At 31.8% G+C, this 12,356-nt stretch overlaps 1 protein-coding gene across 2 annotated transcripts; it reads right to left on the reverse strand.

The window, feature by feature from the left end:
• Positions 1-225: 225 nt before the first annotated feature.
• Positions 226-5,287, reverse strand: LOC107622996 (phosphoinositide phospholipase C 2). Of its 2 annotated transcripts, none has more exons than XM_016325090.3 (9): positions 4,771-5,287; positions 3,421-3,617; positions 2,858-2,993; positions 2,530-2,775; positions 2,188-2,441; positions 1,663-1,780; positions 1,141-1,293; positions 955-1,041; positions 226-765 (listed from the first exon to the last, which is right to left on the reverse strand). In XM_016325090.3, exons 1-9 carry the CDS (start codon positions 5,074-5,076, stop codon positions 472-474), a joined length of 1,791 nt encoding a protein of 596 aa, XP_016180576.1. In that variant the 5' UTR covers positions 5,077-5,287; the 3' UTR covers positions 226-471. The 2 variants fall into 2 exon arrangements, with proteins under 2 accessions (XP_016180576.1, XP_016180575.1); XM_016325089.3 differs by having other exon boundaries at positions 2,188-2,444.
• Positions 5,288-12,356: the final 7,069 nt, after the last annotated feature.

Raw genomic sequence — 12,356 nt, forward strand, 5'->3', positions numbered from 1 at the left:
TCCCCATGTCATAAAAGATTTTAAAATTTGTGTATCGGCGTGTCCCATGTCGTGTCGTGTCCCGTGTCAGTATCTGTGCATCATAGGTATGTGCGTATGTGTGGTGAAACAAGTGCAAATATCATTTCCAAGAAGAGCAAGTATGATTCAGAACAAACACAATATTGCATTGCAGTAGAATAAAATGCAAAAATGGAAGCATCAACCTCAACAAAACACACAAGCTTTTCGGTCAAAATATACAGGGCATATATATATATATTGACAAGCCTCACCACAACACTATCTCATAGCTCCTACACAACTCTTCAAGAAAACAAGACAAAACAGTCTTATTTCTCAAAAGCATCATTGAAGAGAGAAAGCATCCTTCAAGACAAATAACATACATGAATGAATTCTTCTTAGTAACATATTATAATGGCTGTACAACAGAACATAGATAGAACAGAAGAAGAATGTGCACAAAAATCAGATGAACTCAAAGCGCATGAGAAGCTTCACATTGTTGTACTTCTCTCCCTTGCGGTTATTCAGTGGAACTGCTCGAATTCCGGTCTGAAGTTCACACACAGGCAAGCATGTCTGTCCACCAAAGTCATCCTTCTCAGACATATCATACTCGTGAACTTCTACACGAAGCAAAGCCAGTTCTGGAACAGATAGTGGGAACTCGAATACCTCGTTCCAAGTTGGCAACCAATTGTCCTCTTTTGTCTTGGTTTTCCTCATCACAGTGTCATCAGGGACTCCAGCAATCCCCACCTACACAAAGAGTTTATCAAATCAATTAAAATGATATAAGAACCGTAAGGAAAGTAACATATGAAGCGACAATATGGATATTACTTATTAGACAACATTACAAAGATACTTCATCTCTGTCTCTGTCTCTATACCAAACATAACCTTAATAAAACATATAATGAAATATAGTTGATAATCTAAACATACTCTTGCATAGAAATCTGGAGGTGAGTATTGATCGAAGTGTGTATGCTTGAAATCGTAGTACCATCCTTCTCCCATATATACAGTTACCTAAATAAGAATAAGAAAAGTATACTTCGGTTAGGATCTATCTAGACTTAGAAATACTTGAAATTAAAAAAAAAATGATGGAATCATCAAAGTACTTACCCTCAAAGTAGTCTTCACAGGCAACTTAGCCTTTGGATCAAAGACCTCATTATTTGGACCAGTCTTTAATAGAAAATCTGGTTTTTTAACATAGCCACATCCTCCATTAGCTTTGAACATTCCCTGCATCAACCACAGAGACCTGCCATAGCCCTGATATGAAACCAGAAACAATGAAAATTGATCACTGGACAACTTTCATTAATAATCTATTGACATCACAAATCAATAATGTACTTCATGATCTTAGTAGATATGTCTAGTAGCAATGTCTTGATATAGCTGAGAGAAGTGTAAATGAAATCTCACATCCTCAGTGAAGGAAAAGTAATAGCCAATAACACACATAACAATACTTATAAATCATACTTTAAAAAATACAGCCCCAAATTTTCTGACTGCCATAGTTCAGACCTCACATTTAGAAACCTTAATTACAACAACTAAAGAAGGGAGAATCAGGAATTTGTTTTCTTTCAATTTCTCTTTTTTCGAAAGAAAAAAAGGTTGGGAAATAGAAACCTGCATGTTAAATGCAACCATTTGCGCTCCGTGCATCCACCCAATTAATGGGTTATAATTCGACGAGGTAATGCGAGTGCCTTTTGGATACACCCTCAGTATATTCCGCTGAGTAAACCTGCAAACATCAGGAATAAGTAGAAAATCTGGTATATTAACAGAACCAAGCCGAAATCATTGTGATATCAATGAGTCTGGTATGAAAATATGAACAGCAATCAGAACTCATAAGTCTCAAATATGACCTATCATTGTAGTTAAGGACTTAAGGAACTTATTACGGATTGCACCATCATTAGAGCTAATAAATCATAGTCTGAACTATTATCTATTATATCATCTCATTTTTGTCAAATTACTGGAATGTAAACGACAGAAATAAAAGCTATTTAATAGTCGAATTTTACTATATTTGCATTACATAGTCACAATAGATAATTATGTGAAGTTTATATCATCATGAGGTCAGTGAAGCAATGCAAGTGACTACTATCTGAAGAACTTTATGGAAACAGTTCACAATACCTGACAATTTCTTTTCCATGAGATAAAGCAGCATTTTCAAGCTGCTGCTCGCTTAGACTTAATCGCCTCACTTTATCAGGATCCACTCTAAGACCTTCAAGTAATCCTCCTTTGGGCTTTCCAGCATGAATAGCGATCAAACGTCGATATTCAGCACATACATCTTGACGAGACTTTTCTTCATCAGCATCTTCCTCATCATCATCGTCATTGTCATTGTCATCATCATCATCATCATCATCATTCCCATTGTTCTGCTAGAGACAGTAAATAAATCAACAAATCTCTTGCAAAATTAAATATCTTTGGAATTTGTATGGTGATGAGGACACAGTCTATAACCTTGTAATCAGCAATAGTACCGCCTTTAAGACTTGGGACTTCCTTCCCCCATGCTTCTTCGTCACCCAAAGCCTTTCCCTGATGTGATTCATCCTCCTTTTCCTTTATGTCTTTTGCCTCAAGATACTCCTTAGGTGGTTTGGTTGATATAATGACCCTTCTTTTAAGTGATTCGGGAGAAGGGAATTCCTTCACACTTTCTGGGGTAGGACAAAATAGTATGTCTCCAAAAGTTTGAGTAATCATCTAAAAGATTTGAACAGAAGTCAGTTTCAACTACAAGAATGTATAGTATTTTGAATCCCGGTATGAACTCCAATGAACCAACCTCAGCCACTTTGGCTTGAAGATCAGGAGTAAGATGGTCTTCTAAGGTTATTACAACTGGATATTCTGATGCAACAAAAGCATGCTCCTTAATAGACCTCAAACATTTGATGAGTGCCACGGGAGTAGTCAATGTCCTGCACAATCAATTATGTTACTTTTTCGGAGAAAAATCAAAATCAAAATTCAATTTCCATTAGTATCAATATATTGAATGATATACAATCTTTTCTACAACCATGAATTTCTGATTAATGTGTTTCTGAAAAAATTTAGACATTTTCCCTTTCCCCCACTGCTGTTTTGTAGCATATTAGACTTAGTCCTCATTAAACTGTGGGAGAAATCCTTTGCAAGCAAGCAATTCATGCTTACCATCATAACTTGAGAAGATAATTATAACAGAAACGAATTCATCTGAAAGAAATATATCAATGGTATAAAATTTTACTTTTGCCACATCAAAAAACGAAACATAAATGGAAGACAGAAACAGGGAAAAAGGAGATTATTTGAGTTCATGAAAATTAAAAAACCAGTATCATATTAAACCGGTAGACTTACCTTCCATGAAGAACATCCACATCATCCTTTGATGCATTGGGCCATATATCCAATTCAATGACCCTAACACCTCTCTGCAGTGCACGTATGATGGGGACATCACTGCAGTCACTACTAAGCTGATTTCCCGTCAGATAGGAATTGTGACCGGTAAATATATAATAATGAGACAATGGTGCATTCATATCATGGTGCACCTGCAAGAATACAAGAAGTAATAATCAGAACAACATAGTGCATATAATATGTAATTAAGTTAATGATGAGTTATTGTTATGAAAGGCTACAATGTAACCCAATATCATAATCAAAGTTTCATATTTACAAATACATTAGGTTTTCAATTCCACAAATCCTAGTAGCCAATGTAATCAACCAACAATCCAACATGAAATATTCAATGAATTTACACACCAAAACTGAATGTGAATCACTGTAAATTCAGCTGACAGTGGCCTTATTAATAACCGAGAACAATTATTAGTCCATGAAAACAGTGAAAGAGGCCGGGTATAATGATACCAACACATAAAACATTAATAATTTAGAAAAATGGCAATCTATTGTGTAGACAATAAATAGTTTTATATCTAACACCCTTTTACAGGCAAGAACCTCTTTTTGGCCTTGAAATGTTGACAATGCAAAGATTCATAATAAACTTCTACTGAAATTCAACTCTTATCAGAAGCACAAGGAACAAAAAGAGCCGAATTCTAAACATCTCAGTCATATAAGCCTTTGGTAACATATCAACAACCATTTCTACCAATAAGTTTTTAATTACACAATTCCTAATAAGGCAATGTTATCAACCAACAAACACTTGATTGATTAAAACTTAAAAGTACAATCATAACACCAAAACTGAAACAGAATCACTAAAAATTTTGGCTGAGGACATGAGATTAGCCTCATTAATTACCGAGAACAATTATTAGTCCATGAAGGACATGATAGGGGCAGGGTATTACATATGATACCGACACATAAAACAACAATAATTTAAAAAAAAAAGGCAAATCAAATTTGGGGGAGAAAAATCCAGTAACAAAAACAGAACATCAACAATGCATGTCACCGTAAAAGTTTTACGCCACCATCTAATCTGATTGTTGCATTTTTAATTTTATATCACTTTAAGAATAGTAGGCGATTGAATCTAACACTTCTGATGATGTGGTAATACATAATTAAATGTCTATATAGAACTTTCTACACTGTCAGAAATGAACAAAAATTAAATCTGGAAAGAAATCAAGAACTGACTAATACGAAATGAAACTACACAGTACATAAACAAGGATCCAAACGAAGAAAAACTAATCAAATAAAACAGCTCTTTGTTACCTTTGGTTGTGCAAGTGGTGGATTGTTATCACTGAAGAGGAACTTAAAGAAACTTTCGAGATTGAGACCTCTTCTATGGAAGATACTGAGATGCTTGAGTCCATCGATGATTCCCTGCGCTTCCTCCTCCGTCGCTGTCTCCTCTCTCTGCACTTCAACCATGAAGCTCCGCAGATGCGACGCCGTCATGAGCCCGTTCTCGGAGTACCGGTCGAAGAGATTCCTTATCTCCGGCGGCGCCTCCGACACGGCGAGCTTGAATCGCCGGCGGCAGCAGAAGCAAACTCTGTAAGTCTGTTTGGACATCGCTCTAAGTTTCGCTTCTCTTCTCTTCACTCCGTTTCAGTTTCAGTAACCGTTTCAGTTGTATTGTGATATAAGCGCGCGTTTTGCGTGTGTGTGAATTTTGTGCTTTCAGTGTTTGAAGATAAGCAAGTGTTTTTTAGTTATTTGGAAAATGAGATACGTTTCTTGTTTTGTAGGCAAAGAAGACAGAGAAGAGAAGTGTAGAAGACACAAGAGAGCTTTGTATGGCATTGAATATTTGAACAGGTGTGGGCGACGTGTGGGTCCCACGGTAGTTACAATTAACCAATGAAACGTGGGACATTTGGCAGTTACCAATCCATCTTCAACTGTTTTACTCACCCTGGGTCCTACTTATTCTAATCTTATCTTATTCAACAAAGAACTATTATTATTTCGTGTGCAAAGTTGATTTTTATTTTTTAAATTAAAGAATATATTTAAATATACTAAAATAAAGTGGATGAAGTTATATAATTAACTACAATGATAATGATAATAATTATCCTAGACTGAATTATGCGTAAAATATCACCACTTATATAAGATTTTTTTTTTAAAATTAGGCATATGAAGTAACAAAATCATTAAAACTAAATATCTAATATTTGATGAACCAGGGTAGGGGTGTTCAAATCCAAATCGATCCAAATTAAACCGCTCATTCAATCTAATCCAAACCAAAAATCGATTAAAACCGCACTAATTCGGATTTGATTGAATTTTATTTTTTGCAAACCGTTGGATTGGATTGAATTTCGGATCTACTTTTCATAACCGATCAAATCCAATCCAAACCGTACAATGTGCTATAATATTATTATTTTATTATTATACTTACAATTATATTTATAACATGTTCAATTTGTTATACATTTTTCTATTATTCATGTATTATTATTATTTAATAAATATTTTATGTTTAAAATATTATTTATTTATTTATTTTAACTAATCTATAATTTTATTTCTATTGTTATGTTATCGTTGGTTTTTTAAGATATGTTAAGACTTGTTATGTCATTGTTAATTATTTAAAATTTGATGTTAAGACTTGTTATATGTATTTAATTTTTTTTATTTAAAAAATCGCAAATCCAAACCGATCCAAACCGCTTGTTATCGGATTGAATTTTTAAAAAAAATTTATCCAATCCAAACTGCACTGCACATAAATTAAGCGTTCAGATCGGATGACTTTTTTCTTTAAAACCGAACCAAATCGTACCGCAAACACCCCTAGACAAAGATGCATTTATCTCAACCAAAGCAAATAGAAATAGGTCGGGTCGAACTTTAGTTTCAACAAACTTGGATCATGTTGTAAATAAATAACTACTATTTTTTATAGTTTTTTTTAAGTTCGAATCCTACTTGTTTAAAATTCAACAAGTTTATGAGCTTATTTAAAAAGTTTATATTGTGGATTAAAATTTAAAATAATAAATTTAAAAAATTTAAATTGACATTAAATATATTCTAAAATTTATAATTTATAATTTATTTATATATCAATTGTTAGTCACATTATTAAAATTATATAATAATTTTTTTTGAACAAAAAATTACAATCTTAAATTCTTAATTAATCTTGAATATTGATTCTTTTTAGTTTTATTTTGTATTTAATATAAGTGAATAATTAAAAGTCTAAACTAAGAGTAATTTATTTTTACAAACAAATATTTTGACGAGTCAGTCCAACAAATTTTGTAAATTTTTTTAAAATATATGGCCTGACATTTTTAACTAATAGACTTTATAAAAAATCCAAATCTAATCTATTTAATAAAATGAGCCAAGTCTAAAACAACCCAAACCACAAATTTCTGTCAAATAATTCGACTCACTTTCATCCTTAATTTCAATAATGCACAAAATTATGTTTTTGAGTCTTTAATAAAGTGTTTCCGATGAGGGGAAAAAAGATTTTAAAAGGTAGGTCCAGAGTCCTATTTAAAAATTTTACGACAAATCCTATATAGAGTTTAATTTTGATGTATTAATAGTATAAAATATTTTATATAATTATATAATTATATCTATTTTTTAGATGCTATTTATATGGTTAATGTGTAAAATAATTATTTTTAATAGTATAACGTTATGTAATTAAATACATGTATAAAACTACTTTATATCAACAATACATTAAAATTAAATTTATCATATATATTAATCAATCATAGAAACGATTTTTTTGCCCAAAAAAACAAAATAATAATAATAGCAAATCGAATTTGGTGAAAATAAAAAAGAAAAGTTTTTTTTTGTGAATCCCTTATTAAAAATACTATTTATATATATATATATATATATATATATATTATTTAATTTATTTTTAATATATATTTTATATTAGTATCAAATTTTAATAGTTGATTTTAACATTCACCTTATATGTTAATTTATTATATATATGGTTAAGCTAAACTAAAAATGATGATGGAAAAAAGTTAGGTGAGTGACGTGATCATTGTGAGTTATATAGTGTTATTAACAGGTTGTTAGGTTGATTGTTCATTCTGCTAAGGAACCGGATTAATTCGTTTGTGAAATATACAAATAAAAAGTACTGATGAAATGCGATGCATGCTAGCTAGCAGGGAGAATTTTTACTTTTAATATAGGATAAAATAAATACTTTTTAGAGTTTTGAATATAATCAATTTAGCCAGACAAGATTCACTTTGGTTTATGAATATTTTTTATTCAATATTGGGTTTAGTTATGAGTTTTTTAAAATGTTTAGTTTGAGTTTTAAATTTTATAACCATAAACTAAGATAACTTTTTTAGCATGTTATATTTACACTAAGAATTAATCATCAAATTAATTTTTATATAAAATATATATTAAAATATAAAATATAAATTAAATATAAATAAAATAAATATATATTTAATATTTGGAATTACTTTTAGCAGTCAACAAGTAAAAGAGAAACACATTTTTTATGTAAAAGATAAAGTTATAAAAAAATTACATTCTAAAAGTTTTTATTGCTATTAGCAAGAGAAAAAAAATACTGATCAAAACAATAAGACCAACACTTTTAATCTATACTTTAAGTTGCTTTAAACTATTGGAAAAATTTAAAATTATATATTAAAATATAAAATATAAATTAAATATAAATAAAATAAATATATATTTAATATTTGGAATTACTTTTAGCAGTCAACAAGTAAAAGAGAAACACATTTTTTATGTAAAAGATAAAGTTATAAAAAAATTACATTCTAAAAGTTTTTATTGCTATTAGCAAGAGAAAAAAAATACTGATCAAAACAATAAGACCAACACTTTTAATCTATACTTTAAGTTGCTTTAAACTATTGGAAAAATTTAAAATGTACTGAGAATACTGGTGTTCCAATTGTTTTAATCGTTTATTTTAATTAATATATATTATAGAAAATATTTTAAGTGCATCGAAAATATCGGTATTCCAGTTGTTTTAACCGTTTTTTTTTTTTCAAAAGACAAATTTTATTGGTGTAATAAAATAAAAGACCCATTTTGGGCTTACATCAACAGAGAAATGGGAATTTCCTAACTAAGTAAAAGTATTAGATGTTATCTCCTCATTAAGACATAGAACGTGAAAAAGGGTAAAGTGAAAAAGGAAGAGTTTTTGGAGAAGGAGTGTCGTTCTTGGAGCTTCATCAATGGAGGTGAGTCACTGCTTTCAAAGTTCCGGATCTTGCAATAGCTACTACTTCTTGAGGAGAAATGACTTTGGCTTCAAAAATTTTCAAGTTCCTCATCTTCCAAATCTGCCAGGTTAGTATTGCTGCCAAATGAGTTTCTTTTTGCATCTGCCTACGCTCTTTGAGTTGTTCTTGGAGCCATAACCACAATCTCCATGTTTCTGTTTCTTGGTTTGTCCAAGGAATGTTTGTTATTTTCCAAGCATTCTCTGATTCCGTACACTGGGTGAGACAGTGGAGAATTGATTCTACTGTAGCATCACAACGATTACAGATTGGGTTCACCATTTGGATTCTAGAGTGCAATCTTTCTTTAACTGGTAAGCCTTCATGCATTACTTTCCATAGAAACATTTTAATTTTGGGCTGGCATTTTAACTTCCAAATTGAACTCCAGACTTCTCTTCTTCTGCATTGTTTCGGCAAAAATTCAACTGGTGCATGGTAGAACTGAAAGGCCAACGTATATCCAGAGGCAACCGAGTAGCATTCATTCTTCTCTTTACTCCAGGTAACGATATCTTCTGTTGTTCTGATGCCTGTGTTCATGATTGCCTGCGCTACTTTTTGTGTGAATGTTGAGGTGATTAGCTCTTGATTCCAATTTTGATCTGGTAGGAGTAGTTCAGAAACCCAAATCGGGTGATTGTGTGAATGGTTGATAATTTGAATTTCATTTGGTTGAATTTGCTTTATCCAGTTGTCCTCTAAGATTTTAACTGAATGTCCCCGTCCAATCTTCCAAAAAATGCCTTTCTCCAAAACTTTTCTACCTTCTAGAACACTTTTCCAGCCCCAAGATGGATTATTACCTGTTTCTGCGCGTAGAAAGGTTGAAAATTTAAAATATCTGCTTTGATAGACCTTGTAAATTAGAGAGTGAGGTCGAGAGATCAGCCTCCATCCCTGTTTTCCTAACATTGCCAAGTTAAAAGCCCTGAGATCCTTAAAATTCAGACTACCTTAGTTCTTTGGTCTACAAGCAATCCGCCAATTAATCCACTGCATCTTCTTCTCTGCGTTCTTTTGGCCCCAGAAAAACTGCATTATTGACTTTTGGATGTCCTCTAATAGTGTCTCGGGGAGTTTAAAGCAGCTCAGTGTGTATAGAGGCACTGCAGTTGCCACTGCTTTTATTAAAACCTCTCTGCCACTAGCCGACAGCAAAGCTCGCTTCCAATGCTGTAGTTTTTGCAAAACCTTGTCTTTGACGAAGTTAAATGTCTCTTTTTTTGATCTATTGACCACTGCTGGAAGGCCTAAATACTTGTTCTGGCAGCCAACATGTGGTATAGACAACAGGGCAGCTAGCTGATCACGGACTGATAGGGGAGTGTTCTTGCTAAAGAAAACAGAAAACTTATTTAAATTTATCACCTGACCACTCACTTCTTCATAGTCTCTAAACAACTTTAGTAAACTTTCGCAATCTTTCATTGTCGCCTTACTGAATTATAAAAAACATATATATAATATATATTAATTGAAATCAACGGTTAAAACAACTGCTGTACCGGTACTCCCTGGTGCACTTGAAATGTTCCTATATTATATATATTTTTTATAATTCAGATCAATAGTTAAAATAACTGGAACATCAATATTTCCGATATACTTAAAATTTTTTCTAAACTATTTGATACCCTATTAGATGAACTAACAGAATGATGACGTAATTTTGATCGAGGCAAAAATAAAATGAAAAAAAAAATATAGCGGATTAACTAGGATAGCAGGAGCAGAAAAAAATGTTCAGTGGTATAGACTTTAAAGATTTTAAGACTTTCAGTTTTAGCCATGCTAGTAAAGTAAGAATGGAAATTACTAACTAAATTATATTCACTTGTCTATAAAATATACATGAACAAATATTTTAGATATGCCTCCTTCCTCGAAGCCAAACCTAATCTAGGCTCTCTTAGATGTGGCAGAGTCTAATTGAAAGGAAAAAGATACTGGAGAGGGGAGTAAAGTGAAAAATCTTGACACAGGGGTCTATTAGGATTTGAAAAGATCCGTGGTTTAGGAAGTAATCTTTATTTTGTCTAGCAGTAAATAAATTCTAAAATGAGAACCTAGTATGAATTCACTAGATCTTCAATGATTTTAGTGGGTGAAATAAGCAAATTCAAAAATAATTTTAGCATAGAAATTACAGAACATATCTACTAAATCCCAAATGAAGAAGGAGAAAATACATGACTTCAATAAGTATAGGTAACAAACAAAATTTTTAAACAATGTGTAAACAATGTGAATTAATAGGGTTAAAAGAGTAAATTTAATTAGTAGCATTAAATTAAGGTGTAGTGTATTTTTATTTGATTGGTAATTATTAGGGGTGTTCAAATCCAAACCGATCCAAATTAAACCGCTCATCTAATTCGATCCAAACCGAAAACCGATTAAAACCGTACTAATTCGGATTCGATTGGATTTTATTTTTTGCAAACCGCTGGATTGGATCGGATTTCAGATCTACTTTTCATAACTGATCCAATCCAATCCAAACCGCACAATGTACTATAATATTATTATTTTATTATTATATTTACAATTATACTTATAACATGTTCAATTTGTTATACATTTTTCTATTATTCATGTATTATTATTATTTAATAAATATTTTATGTTCAAAATGTTATTTATCTATTTATTTTAACTAACCTATAATCTTATTTCTATTATTATGTTATCGTTGGCTTTTTAAGATATTGTTAAGACTTGTTAGGTCATTGTTGATTATTTAAAATTTGATATTGAGACTTGTTATATGTATTTAAATTTTTTTATTTAAAAACCGCAAATCCAAACCGAACCAAACCGCTTGTAATCGGATCGGATCGGATTTCCAAAAAAAATTCATCCAATCCAAACCGCACCGCACATAGATTAAGCGTTCGAATCGGATGACTTTTTCCCTTAAAACCGAACCAAACCGCACCGCAAACACCCCTAATAATTGTTCATGTTGTTCAAAATTTTCATTGTTCCCTTAGCACTCCCTATTATTATAAAGTCATGTTATATCATAGCATACCATTTCTATCACCAGCCTATTGAAAATCTTTATTCTAAATTCAGTGAAAAGGAAGTCTAGAAACACATGGAGCTTGAAATACCAACCGAAACTAAAAAGCTTCGTATGGAAGCTCAATGACGACGAGTTGACAATGAAGATGAAACTTTACTCGTGAATGTTTTGACGACGACGACAACAATAACAACAATGAAGTTTTGTTCCATTAGGTAGAGTCGGCTACATAGATCAAACAATGTTATTGAGCTACAGAAAGACTATTTACATATAGATCTCGTTTGACCACCTCATGGATTATCTTCCTAAGTTTTTCTCTACTTTTCACCACTTGTCTATCTTTTATCTCATCCACCTTTCTAATTGGGTGCTTTGTCGGTCTTCTTTTCACATGTCCAAACCACTTGAGACGCGATTCTATCATCTTTTCCACAATAGGTGCTACTCCAACTCTCTTTCTTATATCTTCATTCCTTCTTATATCTTCATTCCTTATTCTATTCAATCGCGTCCATCTCAACATCTTC

This window comes from Arachis ipaensis, chromosome B10, assembly GCF_059453495.1.
Source record: "Arachis ipaensis isolate K30076 ecotype BB chromosome B10, ASM5945349v1, whole genome shotgun sequence".
NCBI classification, from domain to species: Eukaryota; Viridiplantae; Streptophyta; class Magnoliopsida; order Fabales; family Fabaceae; genus Arachis; species Arachis ipaensis.